Source organism: Pholis gunnellus, assembly GCF_910591455.1.
Source record: "Pholis gunnellus genome assembly, chromosome: 20".
NCBI lineage: Eukaryota > Metazoa > Chordata > Actinopteri > Perciformes > Pholidae > Pholis > Pholis gunnellus.
Genome location: NC_136547.1, coordinates 16513332 through 16535448, shown reverse-complemented (window position 1 = coordinate 16535448; position 22117 = coordinate 16513332). Strand labels below are relative to the sequence as shown.

The window sequence follows — 22117 nt, the reverse complement described above, 5'->3', positions numbered from 1 at the left end:
TTTTCACATTTTTAGCGTGCTGGATTTAAAATGACATGTGATATTAAATGTCTTCCAGATGACAAACTTGGACAAATTCAGCCAAATGAAATCTATCAAGTCTTGAGATAATGGTGTGATAAGCCATCTTTGTTTTTCACATTCCAGTCACGAAAGCAGACAATTTGCAGACCAGGGAGACTACTGTCTTGTTTTCTTAATTATTGAGCATATTGGTCTTTTTAGTTTAGTTTAAATTTTCTCTTAAATTCGGACTTATGCATTGGATGTATGAATAGTTCTGTCAGCATGATGCTTCCGCCCCCTCTGGGTGTGCCTGATGTGTGCGCTGTGGAAAATGCTGCTGTGTGTACCTTGCCAAAAAAACAATACAACACCTTTAAAGGTAATTTGGGGTTTTGTGGGCGAAGAAGGCCGGGAAGGTAATGGGAGTCGGGTTGGGCTTTGGCTGTGGGGGAAGTTAACAACCATCCGGGGAAGGAATATCACGTCCCGGCTGCAAAGGCGGCCTGTAATTAGGCCTAGCCAGTCATTAGCTGCACAGCTAAAAGACTGACCGCGCTAACAGTATCGCTTAAGGAATTATAATAACACGGCGCCGCGCCAGCCGTGTTTTTTCATCTGTCTCTCCTCTCCTCCCTCCACCTCCTCATTCTCCTCGCTCCCTCCCCACCCCGACCTCCTTTTGTTTACCGTTGGAGTAATTAGACATGGCGGAGCTCCCTCGCAGGGTTTAATAACCTCTGTGATGAAAGACAGGAAGAAAGATAAACTTCAGTAGTAGTGGTTGGTGGGAGGGGGGGAAAAGAGAGGAGAGACGTCAGGGACAACAGTGACATTCTCCTTTCATGTCGCTGTTCATGGCCTCTCTCCTTTCAGGAAGGAATGAGGCCGTCGGGACTCTCGCCTTCCTCCTTCTGGGTTAGTGACCCAGATTCTATCTTAAACATTGGGCCTATACAACCCACGTTTTCTGTCACCACCACCTCTGCGGGGCTTCATGTAATTGATACTGTAAAAGCTGCAATCTTTTCCCACTCTTGATTTGAGAAATTGCTGCAGCGAACTATAGAGTTACAGCGAGATTGTGGCGTTGAAATGACATTTTAACACACACACAGACACGCACATACTTCTGAGACCAAACACCCTGACTATAAAGTCTGAATTGGCACCATTTAATTCTTGTACTTTTGGAACAACATGTCATGTAACTTCTAGCTTTTTTTCCTCCTCACGTAGGTGCTGGTGAAAGTGTTTTGGGGCCTTAATGAATGGCAGGTAGTGTAGTGAGAGGTTAATATCAGCCCAGCACATGATATTGAACGTCTCAGTGTTAAAGAGCTACAGTGCTTGTGCTCAGTAAGGAGCAGTGTTTCCCCTGCTATTGAATACACAGGGTGGGGAAACCGGCAGTCGCTGCCCCGCCTCAATGAATTCAATATGAATTGGCTTTAGTGGAGAGTTTTAGTGTCACATGGTCAAACGGACGCTTGTCTGCTCACAGAAAAACACTTCCAGGTAAAACACTGAGGTAAGCTGCTGTAATATGGGAGTGCAGCTCAGTTCCTCTGGCTCCGTGCACATTGCCATGTCAGTAAAAAGGAAATCCTGCTTCCATTTGATATTCAAATATTTGATCCTGACAGCTATGCAAGAGGCAGGTGGAATTAAAAGTCACTGTTTGGTTCTTCATGTGCTGCCGATTCTTAAAGGAATTGTTTGATGTTTTTGGAAATATGCTCATTCACTTTCTTGTCCAGAGTTACATAAGTTTGATACCACTCATGTCTGTCCTTTAATCATGAAGCTACAGCCAGCAGCTGGTTAGTTTAGCGTAAAAGCCACAACATATGGTTTTTACTCTTTGATTTCTTGAATGAAATATCTAGCCTAAAGACACAAGAATGGTATCGAACAAGCTTATTTTCCAAAATGTCAATCTTTTAATGAATAAGGGTCATAAAACCATCTGAATGATGCTATATTTTATTTGTGCAGACCTCCTAGAACTTACTGATATACTCGCAAATACACAATTAAGTGTGGTAAGCACAGACTTTTAATTATAGTAATAGTAATAGTAATATGTAGAGTACGTTTTTGTCCTCGTTCTTCTTCCCACCTCTGCCTTCTGTCCAGGAAAGGAAAAATAAATGAATGAAGCCTCATGGGAGCAGGAGCTCAGCGGTAGCTGTGTGGCATTAACTTTTTACAGGCAGGAAGGGGAGATGTGGTTTATGGGCACCACAAATCTGGGCCTTTACACTCAATGAAAGCCCACAGTAAATATCAGCTTTATTCCTCTTAAAGAGCCCCACAGACTGTAAATGCACATGGCTTTGAAGGCCACAAGGTGCAAGGAAAATCTGTTTTGTGTGTGTGAGTGAGAGAGAGTGGGGATAAGGGAATAAGTTGCTAAATATTATACCTTGTGCTGAAGAGCATATGGCAAAGCGAGACATTCTTTTAATGTGTTGATATCCACATTCCATTCAATATGATATAACTCTCACAGGAATTATATCAGCTGATAATACATCAATATCTCAGCTATCCAACCATGTGCATGTGTTAGCACTCAAATGTAATTCATGGCAAGGAGCTGTGTGCAGACTGGAGTCTAAAGACAGAAATCCAATGAGATAATCTGATTTTGCCACCCTGCCTGCCACCATAGAAACCCCACGAGGAACTATATTAATGGCTACGGGTGTAGAAGTCAGACTAGCGTGCAGGCAGCTTCATTCACCCTCCGATCTGGGCTGTGATTTGACCCAAAGCTCAATGTCACACACCATAAAGTAAACCTGGATGAAGGAGCACGGGGTCTCTGTGAGTGTGTGTGTGTGTGTGTGTGTGTGTGTGTACTAAAAAGGTGTGTGCAGTTTGAGCCTGTGCATTGTCAGTGTTTGGAAGCACAGTATTGTAGTGTAATACAGGTATTTACAGCGACATGTCGACTGGCATAGAAATAGCGAGCCCAAAGTTCATAAAACCCGTGTGATCCATATTCCAAACCGGCCTCATAAATCTCTACACATTAACTGTGTGAACTGTGTAAAGCCCTTCCCTACTATAATACTGAAATATGTCAATCCCTCTTTCTATAAACACCACCTCAGGTTCATACCAGGTCAGCCAAGTAACTAAGCCAATCGGATTAGTTCTTCCAATGTCCCTTTTCCTCTGTCCTTGGGTGTTTCCTGTACATAAACACATAGTGTATTTTTTTTTTTTTATTCTAATAATTGTAGGAAATATCTGTACAATCTTACAGCAGCTGGTCTAGAACCAGCCTGTTCCCTCATTTGTGAAGGTCCTCATATAGAATGTCTGCTGTTGAAGACTCTGGCAGACCAGTCAGTCCACTGGGAGGCAGGACTAGTGCACGTGACCCGGTATCCATGTGTATCATCTGGACACACCCGGAGCCAAGCATGTGTGCCTGAATGCACAGCAAACGCACACACACACAAACGCACACACACACACATATATAACTCTGTATTTCCACATTAGCAGACACCCGGTGAACTGCCCTTCCTATTGGAAAGGAAGGAACCGTAAACTGGGGAAACACCTGACTGTATTTGATGCCCATTTGACCTCACCTCGCAGCCGTCCCTCATGACCAGCGTCACCTCTCGTTTCCCGTCTCTTACAGAATGAACCCGTCTAATCGGATGACATATTCATGTTCTGTTGCAATAAGAAGAAACTATTGTCATTAGATCACCTGCACATTTTCCCCTTCAGATGGTAGAAACTGAAGCCCAAGACTGCGTCATGCTCTTCTGTCTCTCTTCTCTTTCTCATTTATTTCAAGCTGTGATGAATGCAAGTGACAAATCCAACTTGCTCTCTCTCTCTCTCTCTCTCTCTCTCCCTCCCTCCCTCCCTCTCTCCCCCTGTCTGTCTGCTATTCTTATTTGAGACGAGTCCAGCTAAAACACACACAGTCACAAGTCTGGGCAGTGCGGTCAGCGCGTCTGTTCAAAATGAAAACTGATTTGATGATGAAATCTTAATGCAACTAGCGCTGGCGAATTTAAATTACAACTCTTCAATGAGCGGCTAAGTGAATTTGGCTGTTAAACAGATAAACATCAGGTCATCTGTGAGCGCGCGTGTGTGTGTGTGTGTATTTGTGTATGTTCAGTAAGTGCCAATGGTAATGAATGATAGATGTAGAGATGTAAGGACCCAACATCAATGACCCTGACATAATTGAAGTGTGTTTGTATATATGGTGTGTGTGTGTTGTGTGTGTGTGTGTGTGTGTGCGTGTGCGTGTGTCGCTCTTTCTCCAACTCCAGCTGACTAAACAAGTCTGCTGTTGGTGAGTTGGTGAGGTGAGTGGCTGTGACTGAGTGACAAATCCTCGTCTGCAGACTGACTCACTCGCTCTCTTTTTCTCTGAGACACACACACACACACACACACACACACACACACACGTATATATATATATTATATGGTAATTGTTTCTTGTAAATGTGCATTTCTGTCGTCAAACAGATCCTCTCTTTTGCCTCATGCGAAGCAAATAGCCATGTTTGCATAGCTTGACAGGATAAGTGGCTCCACCAAACAGGCTGACCATGCAATGAGCAAATCTGAAGAACTAGTAAATGACAGTGTTGAATGTGAGAGCCAGTTGCAGATAACCTCAAAGCTGTAAAAAAAAAAAAAAAATCTTGCAATGTGTGAAGTTATTGTAGCCTAAATATCTTCAGCACTAACTCTTCTCGGCTAAAGATGGAATCGGAAACCAGTATTGTAACCCTAATGACAAGCGACACCCAAAAAACAACTAAAATAGTCAACCACTTGAAGGTTTTCAGTCAAAACAGTTGGTTAACATTTTTATAATTAACTTTGCAATGTGAGAATATGCAGACCAACAACCGACTACAATTAAAATCACTTGCAGGCTGAAAGCTGAAGTGTTGCTTAAGGCGCTGTGTGGCCACCAAGAAGCCAAGCTTAGTTTGCTTATGCGTTCAGACAGGACTCTCACCAGTACCATTTTCCCCCCTTTCATTGTCTTTCTCTGGGTGGTTTGTGAAAAAAAAAAGAAATCGCAACAATAAAATCAATGAGGCGAGACGGAGAGTGTGAGCAGGAGGACGTCAGTGGAAAGTCGGTGTCACCGTCTTGACCTCAGCGTGGCGACCGATGCCAGCGATGACCTCCTCGACTGTGAAAAGTAAACCTTATACCTGGGACGGTCTGTGGCCGTCTGCCCCGCCGCTGCAGAATGGAACAGAGATAATTAGGAACAAACTGCAGGGCAGGAGAGTCTGTAAACACGGTTGTCACTGTGTCACCACTCGCGCTCGCACCCGAGCAGCATTTGATGAATTCAATTAGGCCCGCGCTCAAACTCATTAAACAGCAGATGCATGTGAAGCACGTACGGTTCGGTGACCGCTGTGCTCAGCGTTTGTGCCTGCGCTGTGGTCTACGCCCTCACATGCGTCTCCACCCAGTGCATTACATGAGGCGTATTGTGTTGTCGTTCTGCTCTCAGATTCTGAATGTCATGAGTCACTTTCATAAGCTTTAATTGGGAACAATTTACCCAGGGAAGGGTTTTTAGCTTTACCGTGGCCATCCCATCACCATGTTGGGGCAACTAGAAATATATGAACAACATAATATAGGTGTTACTAATTCACAACAGGTCTAATTATACTCTTTTATTGAGGGGGAACTATGAAGTTTGTGTGCAAGATGCGATTTCCTGATGATTTCTCTTGTTCTGTTGCAGATTACAACAGCAGCGATCAGAAGACGGCATGCAGAAGACACGAGCTCTACGTCAGCTTCAGAGAGCTGGGCTGGCAGGTAGCCAAACGTTTTCTTATTTAATACATCCAAACAAGTTCGCATACACGCGTGTGATGAACAGGGTACGGTGGTAGTGATCCTTAATGCCGCTTAAGGTACCGTACTGATGTAAATATATTCAAGAGGCTAACAAAATAAATCTCATATGTCTCATATGAGTGAGTGTGTGTGTGTGTGTTTACGAGGAGAAAGACTGAGGAAGAAAGAGAAGGGCAGAGTTGTGTACATCCTTCCCAACAAGCTGTTAACACAGCACTGACATCTAGAGGGAGACTGCCAGCACTTTCTGTGTCTCTATCTCAAACACACACACACCCAGACAAGCACACGAGTGCGCACACGAGCACGTACACGCACGTGGACACACACACACTCTGGACAGAATGAGGGGGACAGACATAGAAGAGAAATACAGAGAGATTATTAACACAGACAGGAAGTTGCACCGGAGAGAAACACAAAAAAACAAGTAAGAAAGAGGTAAAACATGCAGAGAATTTGTCAGAGCAAAACAGTAAGACGCAGCGAGGAAGGAAAGGAAGGAAAGGAAGGAGGAGAGTATTGCTTCCGTGAGCGATTCCACAGACCGGAGTGTTTGAGCAGGGACGTCCTCAAAGACGGGCCGACGGGAGTCAGGTGGGCCTCTGTAACAGGTCAAGGACTACCGACCTTCATAAAATGAATGTGACATCGACTTGCAACAGTTTCTTATTGAGTCGTTTACCTCTGACCGCCCCTGACCTTTTTAGTGTTTCAGTACGTACCTCTCTGACTAGGCATTAATATATTAGTATGTTTTAATGACTTTGATTTGATCAGTGTCATCTGCTCTGACTGTGCTGCTTTTAAAACTTACTGCCATGTGTTTCTCTAAGGACTGGATCATTGCCCCTGAAGGCTACGCAGCCAACTACTGTGATGGAGAGTGCTCCTTCCCCCTTAATGCCCACATGAACGCCACCAACCACGCCATTGTTCAGACACTGGTAAGGCCTACACACGGAAGTGCTCCATGCTCAGTGTATTTTAAAAGCAGTGTAGGAGTTTTGGGTTTAACTCAACCCTCCCTGCCATGTTTTTTATGATGGTTCCTGAGGGATCTAGGAGCGTAGTAGAAATGGCATTAAAGTGTCTGCAACTCTGTTTATAGGAATGTATTGTAAACCTTTTTTAAAAATGTGCTTTTATGTCCCATAAATTATATTTTCGGGTTGTACGTCCGTACGTCTGGTCCATTCTCGTGGAGGCGATATCTCAGGAACGCCTGGAGGGAATTTCTTCAAATTTAGCACAAACATCCTCCTGGACTCAATGACGAATTATTTAGAATTTGGTGGTCAAAGGTCAAAGTCACTGTCACAACACAAAGCACGTCTTTGGCCATAACTCAGAAATACATATGCTAATTAAGACAATTTTACACAGATGTGTGATAGGATCAAATTAAGTCATGACATTTTGGACGGACATAGATGTAAATTCCAACTTGACTGTTTGGCGCAGGCATGAAACCGCGAGGTGGTAATTCTAGTTTATGGCATACTATTCAATGACATTTGTTATCAGATTCTATAATATGATTTTTTTTATGGCACTCATTACTATTTTATTGCTTACTATACTGACTTTTTATGACATACTATATTTTTTTTCATGACTTTTATGACATCAATTCTTATGAGATACTATATAATTTAATTTTAAGACATACTGATTACTTTTTATGACATCTTCTAAAACTGTTTTTTATTGACATTTTCTATTGCTTTTTTTATGGCATACTAGAATATGACCACATATAAAAAAATTATGACTTTTTTTCTTTTTAGTTATGGTGTAAATTGTTGAAAAAAGTTAGTATGTTTACTTTTTTTGATCTACTATACTCTGACTTTTTTATGAGTTTTTCGACTTACTATACTATTGACTTTTTTGGATTGACGCCTATAGAGGTTTAAAGCATTTCTTTTGATTTTCAGGTGCACCTGATGAACCCAGAGAACGTACCAAAGCCATGCTGTGCCCCCACCAAGCTCCACGCCATCTCAGTGCTCTACTTTGATGACAACTCCAACGTCATACTGAAGAAATACAAGAACATGGTGGTACGGGCTTGCGGCTGCCACTGACACCGATATCGACGGCTAATAATGCCGGATTAGAAGTTGGGTTGGCAAAGGGCTGCAACTGCAAAAGTGACTTCCGGGTGATGTTGACCTCAACTAGACAGCAGCTTCCTGTCCAAATCCTCAGCCTGCAAGGAATCGTTGACATGTTCTATTCAAATATTCTTGGGATAGTTCAGTTATAGGCAACTTCACCCTACAGTGTTGAGCCACCAAGTTGTCAATCACCTTCTCTATTAGCTGTGGAGTTTTCACTTCATGGGTCTGCAACTGAATGAATGAGTGTGTGTGAGAGTGTGGAGAAGATGGAGTGTTTCAGTTTGTATATTATGTGTTTATGGAAGTGTGTGTATGAATACCTAAGAGGCTACTGCACCTTCTCCCTAATTGAGAGGGAGAGGGCTAACCTGAACTGTTGTGGGGCCAGTCAGAGTGCTGCTTTCTTTTCCTTCTCCTCTCCCGCAAATTAACATGGTGGATCAGTTCTCAGAGGGGGCTTGAATAATTACGAATGAACGGCTTCTCTACAGCGCATGATCGTGGGGAGTTATCACAGCATTGAAAACCAACAATAATCGGTGACATCACCTGGTCAGATTGACAGTGTATAGATGGTTTGAGAGAGATGGAAAAGTACAGTTTCCTTTTCAGTGCAAATGTTAACTCAAACAATCTAATACTAAATGAATGATACATTGGAGTCTTTCCTCATGTATTTTCTTCTTAAAGCCATATTTGCCCTCCTAAAATATAATATGGACTGAACCAAAGTGACCGCAGGCTATTTTAGAAGCGCACTGCTCCAAATATCCCCTCCGTGTCAATATTTGCCGGGCTCACGCTGAGCTGCGATTCACCAGGATGGTTAAACATGATGCATGTTGTGGCTAAACTGATGTTTTTCTCCAAAGAGCCGAAGAATACAGCCTTATCCCTCCGACATACCGCAAATGGCCATTTCCATGTTGCTGCACACGCAAAGTTAACAAACGCTTCCACCCCTGACAACCCATCAAGAGATTGTGGAAAAACATGTAGAGTCAAAAACAGCCGGCAGAACTGAGTCTGTGCTAGCGTTCTGAAATTAGCCCTTTGCTTTTTCAACCCCGAGGGTAAAATTATGTTGAGATCTGTGTCAAGGGGCAACGTCTTTCCAATTGAATATGTTACTGTGAGCTTTGAATGACATGGAGTTTAACTAACACCTACAAGAATCAATACCTTACGTGCCTAACCAATCATAAATTACAAAATATACCTCTGGTAAGCTGCTGTTTACATTTGTGATCATGTTTAGTCTGTTTTTTTTGTAAATACTTGTACATTCTCAGCTTATTTATTGCACCTTTTATTAAAAAAGAAAAAAACACATACCGTATTAACAGACAGATGCAAGGACGAAATGAAAATACAAACTTATTTTTGAAAATTTTTATTATGAAATCTCATGTTACAACTTGCCATTATTCACTTTTTTTGTACAAAACCCATGGGTAGTGCACAACCCATGACTCATAAGGAAAAAAATACTTCTGTCACTGGAGTTCCTTAGACCATGTGCTATCCATAAAAACTTTTACCGACTACAAAAAAAACTGCTGTGTCTGTTTGTGTACCTGGGTTAGACAATAAAAAGGAGCCCTGCATCATGCAGCATACACTTGTCACATAACCTGGGTCAAAGAGCATCAGCAGTGTTATTGACATGGCCTAACAGGTGGGTGAAGTCAGTCACAGGAAAGTGCTCTTAGAACCAGGTCTGTGACTGTTGAATCTTCAAACACCAATTAAACTCAAGATGCAGCTGGTTCCATCACTAAGGTAAGACTAGAGCACAATCGTGGTCAGAAGGGCGATACGATGCTAGTCAGCCCACCTGAAGCCTGAGCTGTGGCCAATGTTCCGTTTCAGTCCTTCACAAGTATCGTTACAAACATGTAAAACGGAAGTAAGGTTGTGAGTAAGCACTGATGAAACCTAACTTCCTTGAAAAGATCACGATGACTTGTGAATGACAAAGTGCAAAAGGTTCTAAACACCGAGTGACCCAACTGTCCTTTCCTGCTCCACTTACTGGTTCCCAAATCCTTTGGGCATGGCCTGAGCAGTATACCACAAAAACCTTACATTCACACCATTTGTACTACATTTGAAGATGAAATTAAAACAGTAGCAGCAGATGGTCACTAATGGAGATATGGGGCAAAGTGGTCCAGGCCAGAGACCCTGAAAGCTAGAAGGAGTCGAGAGGGACGGCTGATTGAGATCACAGGAGTCAGAAAATGGGTAAGATGTTCAGTATACCAAGCTTACCTAATGTATCTGGTTCTTTCCAAAAGATATAAATCGTCATTAAGAAAAAAACTGTATGTGCCATTATCAGACCTGTGATAATAATTCCTCCATCACAACTTCTTCTAGTCTGCAGGGCGTTTTCCTGATAGGCCATCACTGGCATGGATAGAAAGTACACTCAACTTTACATTTGGGTGACACTAACTTTACAAACTTTAGAGTGTCGGTACCTTAACATTAATGGCTTGTGATTTAACAACAGATCCCGTGTACAAAATGTAGCATTTAAAAAAAAAAAAAAAGTGGCTACAGAAGAAGTTCATCAGAAACAAATGCTTTTTATCCAACAGGCAGAAACTGGCGCACCTTTCCTTGAGTGCCACCAGTTTGATGATAGACCTTTTATCTGTGCGAGGAGTTCTGGTTCTGATTGATTGAGCAGTGCTTGCAAAGTGGTTGTCCGACATATTACTTCATTTGCAGACCCAACCAATAGGATAGTATTCTCCATTTCAGGAGATTTAAGGTTGGGCAACAGCAACGAATATTCACATCCCAAACAAACACTCCGCTGAATCATTCCGTCATTGGCTGCCTCCCGAGTGGAGAGAAAGAGAGAGAGAGAGGTGTGGCTACTGTAGGGGAGAGAGTGGTGTCCTACAGGCCAGATATGCAGAGTGGTGGAGAGTTGAGCGCCGACTTGACTCTACAGCTCGTCTCTTGCCTGCCTCATCACGAAGCTGTGCAGGCTCTCGAGGTCCCGCCCGCCGTGATGCTCGTCACCCTGCTCCCCCGCCCTGAAGAGGATCAAGGAGGGGTAACCTCGGACCTGAATAAAGAGGGAAGAACAGCAGCAGCTCAATCCATGTGCTTTGTCATCCTACAAAACCATTTCATTCTTATGCAGTGTTAAAATATTTACCAGTAAACTAAAATAAATGGCGCCTGATCAATAAATCACTCACGTCATAAAGAAAACTGAACTGTTGACCTTTGCCGCAAGAATTCTGCAAGCAGTACAACTCGCATTGTACACAATGATAAGTTGGCTTAATGATCAAAGCTGATGAGTGCGTGTGTCCTAACATTTATTTACCCATGACTGTTAAATCTGCGTTTAGATTATAGTGTGTAGCATCTAATTAAAGTATGTGGCAGTTCTGTTGCTTTATGGCGCCGTAATAAAACCATCTTCACTTTATTACATCCTGTAAAACACACTTAATCTTGAGGAAATTAAACAGCTGACAGAAGAGTATGTGAGAGGAGGAGATCAAAGGGCTGCGTGTTCTCTTCGGATGGCGTCTTGAGGTATAAATTGTGGATGACGCCCACATACTTACAGAGTACTTGTTGCAGAGTGTGCGCTCAACGGTGCAGTCCACTTTGGCTATCTTGACGTCAGTGAGGCCGGAAAACTCCTTCTTGGAAAGATCCTCCCACGTCGGAGCGAGGTTCTTACAGTGGCCACACCTACAGTCGACAGCAGGATTACACAGGAGTGACATCACTTAAAGGGACGACACGTATTTAGGCATTTGAAAGTGATGGTGTTACTTGAAACAGGACGCTGAAGAGGGAAGAAAAATAAAAAGACGATCTTACCATGGAGCGTAGAATTTGATGAAGGTGAAGCCCTTTGCCACGCTCTCGTCAAAGTTGGTCTCTGTGAGGTCCAACACACTGGACTGTGGAGAGGACAGAACATCGGATATTAAAACGGTGCTGATTGGGAGGATCCCTTTGATTACCTGACCGAGAACCCATACGCACATATATGGTGATTAAAAAAAAGTTTGAAAAAATGTGGTCATAGTATATGTTTATGGAAATCAAATTATAAGTCGAAAAAGGTCATAGTAAAGTGTTTTGAAAAAGTATTTTAAAAAAGTAATTGAAAGAAGTCGTACTACAATAACGGTATACTATGTTAAAAAAAGTCATAGTGTAGCATGTCGTAAAAGGTTATAGTATATTATGTAAGTCATAGTACAGTAAGTTGAAAGATGTCTTGGTTTAGTATGTAAAAAAAAAAGTCATAGTATAATATGTTGAAAAATCTTAAAAAGTCTTAATGTCGAAAGTCTTAAAAAGGTCACAGTATAGTATGTTGACAAAAAGTAATAAGTAAAAACAGTACGTCAATAAATGTATAAAAGTAAAGTACGTCATAGTACGGTACGGTATTGTGTGTTAAGCGTTAAACACAAACCTTTGACATGAACAACACTCAGAGCACCAGAGCACAAAGGAACACGGAGGACTCTATCCTGCTCTAGGATGTTGTGTCCAAGGTGCATCCAGGTTTACAAAAACAGCCTTTCATCATTGCTTCACTTTTGTTGTTGTACATTCTTAAGGATGACGTCATTGTCATCAGCATCCCAATCTGAAATGCTGGCATCCATCAGCCGAACTCTAATTACTAATAAACTTAGTGGGAGCTCAGCTCAGAGATCTTTACTTACGTGCAGGTTAAAGATGGACACAATTTGTTTGGTCCACCCTAATGAAACATCTGTGATTGTACTTTACATAAAAGTGATCGCTCTCCATTTACAGCTTCTCATGCAAAGCAGATTCCCCAAATATTCCCAAATCATAATACACGGGCTGTAACACTTCTGCAGCTTGGTTGGACACCAAGCATTGAGAACGTGGCAACGTGTCCGAGCCGTTTTATGAGTATGTTCAGGTGTCTAAAGCCTTCCATGTGCCAGGCAAAACAACTCCAACACACTAGAGCTGAACTGAAGAATTGTTGCTAAAATATGCTTTGACCATATTCTGAATGGATGAACACCTGTCGCACATATTTATTGTGTACGGCATTTCGTCCTTTTTGTCGTTCACACCCACCTTTACCTCCTCTTCGGCTGGCTCGTCAGCGGGGATCTCGTTTGCTTTTTGTTCCTCACTCGGTTCTTGTTCCGGCTCCTGAGCGACGGCAGCCTTCAGTTGGTTGTCCACAAAGTCTTTGAAGGAGTCCAGGTCTCTTTTTCCTTTGTACTGATCCGTCTACAAAAACACACACACACACACACACACACTGAAATTAATACCCCGGATCTCCAAATCGCGCCAATGTAATCATACGATGGCTGTTGTGATTAACATGTCAGTGTTTTTAATATTTATGCGTTTAATCATCCCAGTATAATGTAATGTCACGGAGGTTGTTATATTTTGCAATAAATCTTCGAAGGTGTCGATGAGAAAGAACATGACAGCCGCAGTGGCAGCAGGTCAGACGCAGGCAGGCAACGGCCAAAACGTGTCGAATGGCCGTGCATGCAGAGACTCTTCGGAAAGGAAAGTGTGACGCAGTGAAAAAACGATTCCGTACCTTCTGTCCGTTGTTGAAGAAGAGCAGTGTGGGATACCCACGAACGCCGTTCTCAGAGCACGCCTCATACTGCTGCGTACAGTCCACCTAGGTCAGAAATATATGAGCATGTGTTATCACACTAGAATGAAACATCAGTGCAAATACTGAGCCTGTAAATTTGAATAAGAGGTGTGTGTGTTTGATAACACAGTAGGCAAACAGGCAGCTTCTCATACGACCAGCATCCTGTTCGGTCGGGCCAGTAGTTAAGAGTGCAACGGATCATAAAACGACTCGGATCACGGATTTGAGTCACAGATAAGATCAGCACAAAAGAAAAAATGATTTCAACCGCTCTGAAGTCAGTGTAAACCATTCAAAATTCTAAAGGTTATCCTTCTACTTTGCTGTAGTGATCTATGGTGTTTTAAAAACGTACTCTGCGGCTCACATGCGTGCCGAAACGGCGAGGGGGATCGGTACAGATCACAGATTGACAACAGCCCGTTACATCCCCACCGGTAGTGTGAAGTAACGTCTCGTAACGAGGACGAGAGCAAGTGGAGCACTTTAATAACAGTTTATCAAACGTGTGTCACAAAGGCAGCTCATATAGTAGGATTAGGAAAAATGCAGCAAACTTTTTTTCTGCGGAAAGAAAATGTCATTATTTAAAAAACAAATACTTTGTGTTTTATTGTTTTACTATTTATAAGTAGTTTGATCATGAACCTGTGAGACTGAAAGATCTGAAGAACCCACCTTTCCTATCTTGACATCATCAGAGTGCTCAAAGGTGGTGGCCAGCTGCTCCCAGGTCGGGGCAATAGCTTTGCAGTGCCCGCACCACGGGGCAAAGAATTTAACGAAATGGGCGCCTGAAGCAAGAGGAGAACCATATTAGAAAAATAAACTGCGGATAACCAGCAAAAAATGTCAAGAAAAAGAAAATACAAAGAGTAAGAAAGTAAAACGCGGCGCATTGTGTACCAACTTCTACACGGACAGAAGTATGTACAACGGTGAGGCCGAGCAAGTGTTCATACTTTCGATTCCACAACAAACTCAGCCCAGCCTGTCGAAAATGAAAATATACACCTCCTATACAGAGGTTGTACGCAACCAATTACACAACCTTTATTGGAGCTCTGTTGCCAAGATGTGAAGGCGGGACCTATAAACATGCGTATGTCATATCCTGCTTTTTTTTCCTTCTCCAAACAAGAAATCATTTATTTTTCTTCAAAACCAAAACATTCAACCTCAGCGGAGCTTAAAATACACAATTTCAACGAGACAATTACCGCGAGCACTGTTTATTTTAGCGTTCGTTGTCTGAAAGTCCAGAAACGTGAGAAGGCAGCAGACAAGTGTTATATAGTTGGCTCGAGTTGACCGACGCTGTGGATTGTGACTCAGGTGCTCGTGTTGAAACGTCAGTTATGTCAATCAAGGCAATGAAGTGTTTCCATTCTCTAAGGAGGGATCCAGAAACACTACTTAGTGTGGTTGAAAACGGAAAGCATATTTAAAATTTGACCCGAAACAGAAACAAGTTATCTGTTGCAGGCAGGATGCAGCTGCACAAACACACAGGATGAAGTTAACTATTCATCTGCTTCTGTTAAGTGGCACAACAGAGCGTTCATGAAGCATTGAACTGCATATTTTCTACTAGATCGTTACCTTTGGCTATGTGGGCCTTAAAGTTGAGAGCGGTCAGATCATACATGCCCTGTTTGGGCTCCGGGGCTTTAGGAGGCTCCTGTTCACTCTCTGGTTCCTGGAGGACACACAACAACAACAACAACAGGCATCTTTACAGATCACCGTTCTCGTGCTGTAAGAGTCACTGCTTCATAAACTTGAGCTGTTAGAACCGTGAACACAACTCACTGCAGGCTCCTCCTGGATTGACTTTAACATCCAGGTCTCCAGAGACTTCAGATCTCGGGGCCCCTGGTACTTGACTGCCTCCTGGTCTGGCTTAAACAACATCAGCCTACATGTAACACACACACAAAAAAAAGAGTTTTTAATTGAAGGAAGACTCATAAGTGTCACAAGAAAGTGAAACTACTAACTATTCTGATTACTACAAGCTCTAGGACCTGTTAAATGACGGTTATAAAGCTTCTGTCAATCATTAACCAGTGACTGCTGTGTTTGCAGGTACAGCATTCAGTCAACGTCCTCGAGGATGTCATTAAGATACTGACAGAATATTAAACTTAATGCAAGCCAATGTACAACGTATCACCCTGTCAATCAGTGATGAATAGGACTTTGTTGTTTTTTTATCCTACATGCAAAGCCTTTTTTTGTTGATGTAAAAAATGTGCAAAATCCGGGCTGATCTAATGCATGCCAAAGGGATTCATTTGAATTGGTGGATTCAAGAATTGGTGTGAGGGTTACTTACGTGGGGTAGCCCCTAACCCCGTGGTTATTGGAGCAGAACTTGGTGTCCGGGACGCAGTCTACTTTCACCACATACACCTGAGGCTCTTCCACGTTGTTGTATTTGTCTGCCAGTTCGTTCCACGCCGGCTGTAGCCTCTGGCAATGGCCGCACCTGGACACAACAGTGGTACAAATACTGTCAGTGTACAACAGAAGATATTCTTAAAGCTTTTACACAAACATACAACTTATCTGAACTTTCAAGGGAAATGTGGAATTACATGTATTACAGGCCAGGTGATGAAGATGATATGAAGGCTCAGAGGGGTGTTTATGAGGCATTACATTCTGAAAGGCCTTCTTCTGTACTCCTTAGACCCCCTCAAGGACCTCTGAAGGTCCGTGGACCACATTTTTGGAACCGCCGACATGTAACGTTATACAGGAGTCAATCAGTGCGTGCCACGTAAGCACGGCTTCCCAAACTACAACTATGAGCTGTGACCGACTATTTCTGCACTAACTTAATAAGCATAGCACCACACGCTGTGCACTTGTTTAAGTTCCCACGTTCAAAGTTTGCAACTACATTTCAACGGCTAGTGAACTACCGTTACTGGCACTGCAAGCACAGAGGCCCTTGTGAAATGTGCTACAATTGCAGTAAAGTGCAGTTTGCCAAATGTTTGGCTATGCTAGTTAGCGGCTAAGCTAAACACACCGGCTGTCCAGGAGGACGGGGCTAGGTAGCAGACTAGCATGCCTGCTAACTAGCCTGTTTGCTAACTTGCCGGTTAGCTCTAATCCCACTTTCTATAAACCTTTTTCCCCATTGTAAGGGCGGTGTAAAAAAAAACAAGGTTGTACAGGTTACTGCAATTCATTTGTTCAACGTTGTATGGAAAACAACTTGTTCACTAGCCAACTGTTCACTTACCATGGAGCGTAAAACATGACAAAGTGGGGTGCAGTGGGCACCGCCTCGTTGAACATCTCCACCGTGTACGTGTGCTTGGCATGTTCATCTTCTTCTGCGTCAGAGTCGCAACACACACTGGTAAACAGTAACGAAAAATAAATAAAACACAACATAAAGGGTGTGCAATTCAGTGCTGAGGCCATGGTGAATCTCTCTCGGTGGGTGCACAGTGTCCCTGCTGGAGTGAAAAGACCGACTCTCAACGTACACGCCCCTCTGACAGCCTCCGTTTAAAGGAATGTGCACTGTGGATGGGAGACATGCATATGGGGATTGCTGTTGAGGCAGCAGGGCATGCAAACTGGATGTTGTGTAGATCTGTGAAAGCCCGCAAGTACTTTGCAAGCGTTAGCTGACAGGTTCAAACAAATGCCGATCTTTGAGGAAGTATGGAAGCCCATTTGGTACAAGCGACTTTATTGTTAAAGATGCTTTGCATTATTTCTTCAATGATGTAGGCATGCGTGCATTGTCCCATGGTTTTTATTACTGCATGATAGACTCAAATAGTCACAAGGTATTTATTTAATGGTCCCTATGAACAATAATGTAGATTTATGTGTGTGTGTGTTTATTTGTAAGACATTTTTTGAGTTTTATTTTATTATAGTACAGCCAAAGATAGACAGGAAAGGGGGACAGAGAGGGGACGACATGCAGCAAAGGGCCAGGGGTCGGATTTGAACTTGGACCGCTGCTAAGGACACAGCCTACATTATTGCATAAATAATTATTCAATTGATTTGACAATAAAGGGTCTCATATATAGATTGTAAAGCTCTTTGGTGCAAATTGGTAATTTGTGTTTTTGGGCTATATGCATAAATGGACTTGACAGGATTTGACATTTTTCTGCGTGTACACAGCATCCCCATATAATTACATTCAAAATGCTGGGTGATTCATGTGCCATATCCCTTTATGGGTAACCTTATGTACCCTTTTCTAGACATGTCGACACCTGGTTAACAGTTTAGCATGAAATATAAGATGATGAATATTAAGTTAACAACATTTCACTTTAAATGTTGAAGGAAGGCCAGATAAGTCCCACAAGGAAGCTCAGTGAAAAAAATGTCTTTAGGATATAATTTAGGAGACATTTGAGAGTTTGTTTACCTCTGGTACAGTAAGGAAAAGCCAAATTGGTTGATGGCTCACTAAGTTCTGGTTGACTGCACCGCTTTGGCAAGTCAGTCTAAGTTTCCTTCACACCTAAGGCTGTCTCTCTAGAACAAACTGGCCACTCTTTAAATTCCTAATGGTATGAATCCATTAAAACATCCATGAAAAGATGAAATATTATGAAAATGGATTAAGAGAACAATTTAGCGTTTTGCCTAAACTATAAATACATTGGCACAACAGCTCAGGTGTCACATCCCCGCCGGTTCAGATGACAGACGGACTGTTGGTTTGCTACACCGATGGTCAGATATGAGTCAGAGTTGCCTCCTCAACGATGGAAACGATGCTTGAGAGTGAGCACATTTTAAGACAAATATAATTAATCCAATTTATTGCACTGGATAAATAGTGCCTCTCGTGGGGGCTGTAGCCTCGCGTAATGGCGACAGTGTACATAAATCATGCATCTATTCCCACAACGATGTTTCTGTGTGTGTCTGTTCCCTGCTGGCTTCACGGATTGACAGTTCTTTGGCAAGTCCTCCATTTCACTTTTAACACAGTCGTGATTTCATGAAACCAAATGGAGAGAACCTTCATACGTACAGTATTTCCCTTTAATCATTCCCCTTTTTTCCTTTCATCCGGACAACAGGAAGAGTGGGATGAGGAGAGGAGGAGGTTACAGCATGGAAACAGACAGAGCTGTCGCCCAGAGCACACTATGGTGTATGACACTACTCCAGACGATTGCGTCTCTTTCATAAAACCAGGTTTTCTTGAATGTTTATACGCTAGAAGTGGGTGAAAATGATTCTACCATGCACGGTCAGTGTCTGAAGTTTGAAATATATGTGGTACAGGCTGAGGTGTTTATGAAGTTATGTGTGTGTCGAGTGTTTCGGTACTTTTGAGGCCACTTGTCTCAGGACATTGTCCTGCTGTCCCCTTGACAACCATTGAAATTCCACTGTTAAACACACACACACACACACACACACACACACACACACACACACACACACACACACACACACACACACGCAGAGTATTCTGCCCACAGAGAGTACAAACATTCAATGGAGAAGCAATATAAGAGACATTGAACTTAAGGCTTACAGGAGACGATCCTTTGGCTGTAAAAGCTCAAACATGGGAGAACTTAAAATGTCTTACCTTTTGGCCGTGACCCCCACATGCCAGGAGCAAACTAGGAAAAAAACAACAGATAAATCAAAAGGACCAGAAGCCTGCAGAAACCTTAATGCTTTATGAATTGCGCATTGGGACCAGAACAGATTATTTTAGGCCACCCAATGACAGCTGTACACCTAAGAAACACCTCAATTTGTTTCCATGCGTGTGGGCTTGAAGACTCATTCTCTGGTAGCCAAAGGGTTAAAGGAATAGTTTGACACTTTGGGAAATTTGCTCATCTCTTGCCAAGAGCTAGATGAGAATATTGATACCACAACCGGTTAGCTTAGCTTAGCATAAAGACTGGTGATGGGGTAAACACTAACTAACACATTTATCTTGTTTATTTAATCAACTTGAAATATTTCCAAGAGATACGCAAAATGTCGATTCTTTAGAAAGAAAACGCTCAACACTCGTATATGCCTCTGAGTGAAAGAACACGCCGAGTTCTTGAACTTTCCATTTCACATCAAAGGTATTTTTGTATGAACTGTTATGACTGCTATGATCATATTCCTGCTCTGATTTAGTCCACTGTGCTGACATGAAGGTGTCAGCGGTACGAGAACTCCCACCCACTATCGTTTATTTGAGCTATTATATAAAAAAATGGCCTTGACATCCACTCGTGACCCACGGTGCTCGCTACACTCTCACATTCCAGCCGCTGCTCACTCTGTGCAACGCAAATGCCTTCATGGTTAATTGGAGGTGAAAAATGATATATGAGATTATTTTCCTAGACTTTTGCACATGATAAATAACATCTACACACAGGCTCAACCCTCCCAAATGGGCTCTATTGTTTCCATGGGAAGCCAATAACCACACATCACTATTTAATCTCAACATGTCATATAGCTGTGGTAAATATGACCAAATTGCTGCTGACACATTCTACATTTCGTGTGGTGAAGTGGGGGGCTGCATAGTTGTGGGTGTCTACTGGTTACCCATTGTTGATGACCAGGCATGTTGCCAGGCCAGTTATAGCGTTGTGTAATAGGAAAAAGAAAGATTAATGGACCCGGGGGACCCTTGGACATTCTGTTTATTTTCTTAATTGCCTGAAGTCAGTGGCTGAGAGTGCAAGAGTCGACAGGTGGCAAACGGGGTGAAAGTGAGAACCGAGAATAACAGAGAATAACAGAGAAGAGCAGTGTGTGTGTGAATGTGTTAAAACAGTCCATGCTATATTGTTCTAGGCCACTAACTTCAGAGAGTGAGCAATGACTCTAGGCAGGGTGCTCAGACGTTTTTCATGAAGTGTCTCTGACTCTTGGGACTACATAACTCTGTATAAGTACATTTTTCTGAATGAAAAAGTGCTCCAATCAGAGCAAAATAGACATATATACAGATACAGATATACAAATGCAGGCTGGTTATTTACAGGATATTTGATTGTCTATATCAGGGGTCAGCTACCTTTTTCATATGAAGTGGCAGTTTCTTGTTAATCAGTGCGCCCGATCAACATCAGTTTAGGTTAGGTTTACATTAAGTTAATTAACAACATCCAAGTTTAAATCGCCAATGGATTTGAAATTGTGTTCCATCCATATAGGCAAGGTGCATAGCGACATTTAAAAATCCCATAATCAGGGCCTAGTAATTATATATGAGAGCTGCCATCTTTATAATCTTTAGGCCTACCAAACTTCAACCAAGGTTGCCCACACCTGGTCTAGATTCTTATGGACACAGAAGTGTAGAAACAACAGATTGTGGTGTTTCAGGAGGACTTGCAAAATGATATTTTACATCGCCAGATATGTAATTTATGGTGTATTTCAAAATGATTTGTGCCTCGCTGTTAACTACCATATTTTTGTCTGAAAGAAGACCCCATGTTGGTCCACCAGAAGGTTAAGTTCTTCGCCTGTCTATGTTAATTAGAGAGCTTTAGAGGTGCTGATTGGCACATTCAAAGTACTTGAACAGAGCGAGGGTGGTTGTTTTTAAGTCACAGATATGAGAGTGGTATCGCTCTTCAAACATGACCCTCGGCACCAAGATGAATTTGTATATTTCCGAAAATGTCGCACTAGTGCTTTGAATTTGTATGCACTCTCACATTACTGCCACAGGTGAACTTAAAAAATGTTCATGAAGTAATTTGAACTCAATCATCATAAAAATGTCAATGAACGGCAGAAACCCTCCTCTTTAACAGCTGTACACTGAATCTCACAAACAGTATCTAGTTCTGCTTTTCGGCACTGCCAATGAACACACTGAGAAACCCTTTAAAGAGAAGACTTTCTGGAACATTTCAGAGGCTATTTCTGACCAAATCTAATTCTGTCATGTAAACACATGGGAATCACCTTGTTGGACACTCTTTCTGCTGCTTTCAGCGCAGTCTTCCCACAGATGGACATCATGCAATCCAAAGCCAGACGTGTTTCCATTCGGAACACCGAGACTCATGGCAGTATCATATCCGGGACACAGGATGTGACCAACGGAGGGGAACCAATGTCATTTGCAGACAGCTTACGAGAGCCACTGCAGCAGGCACCTGTGCTGGGAAAAGACAGTGAGGAAAGGGCTCTCCCACGTGATTGGAACAATCCCAGAAACCCGGAAAGTCCCTTGTCTTTTCATCCGGGCGGCTAATAGAGAGCGAGGAGAAAAAGAGAAATGAAGAGAATGACGGAAATGGAAAGTGAAAGACAGAAAGAAAGAAAATGCTAAATAATAATAGTAATAGTAGGGGTGGGATAGAGAGAGAAATCGGATATATGAAGGAAGAGGAGACATTATTATGGTGGTTGTGGATTACCATGACAACCCCCG

The 22117-nt window shown here is 42.5% G+C and overlaps 2 protein-coding genes across 2 annotated transcripts in view; one reads left to right on the top strand and one right to left on the bottom strand.

The window, feature by feature from the left end:
• Window positions 1–8039, top strand: part of bmp6 (bone morphogenetic protein 6) — a 39448-nt gene extending 31409 nt beyond the window's left edge. Inside the window, exons 5-7 of the mRNA XM_079181652.1 lie at window positions 5777–5853; window positions 6732–6842; window positions 7836–8039. Of these exons, the coding sequence (XP_079037778.1) occupies window positions 5777–5853; window positions 6732–6842; window positions 7836–7985 (338 nt within the window). The 3' untranslated portion in view covers window positions 7986–8039. The remainder of the gene's footprint in view (window positions 1–5776; window positions 5854–6731; window positions 6843–7835) is intronic.
• A 1352-nt stretch (window positions 8040–9391) lies between these two features.
• Window positions 9392–17159, bottom strand: txndc5 (thioredoxin domain containing 5). The gene is made up of 10 exons (XM_079181653.1): window positions 16946–17159; window positions 16028–16180; window positions 15502–15607; window positions 15292–15388; window positions 14368–14483; window positions 13624–13710; window positions 13137–13295; window positions 11883–11965; window positions 11621–11750; window positions 9392–11106 (listed from the first exon to the last, which is right to left on the bottom strand). The coding sequence occupies exons 1-10, from the start codon at window positions 17128–17130 to the stop codon at window positions 10984–10986; spliced, it is 1239 nt and encodes a 412-aa protein (XP_079037779.1). The 5' UTR covers window positions 17131–17159; the 3' UTR covers window positions 9392–10983.
• Between the last annotated feature and the right edge of the window lie 4958 nt (window positions 17160–22117).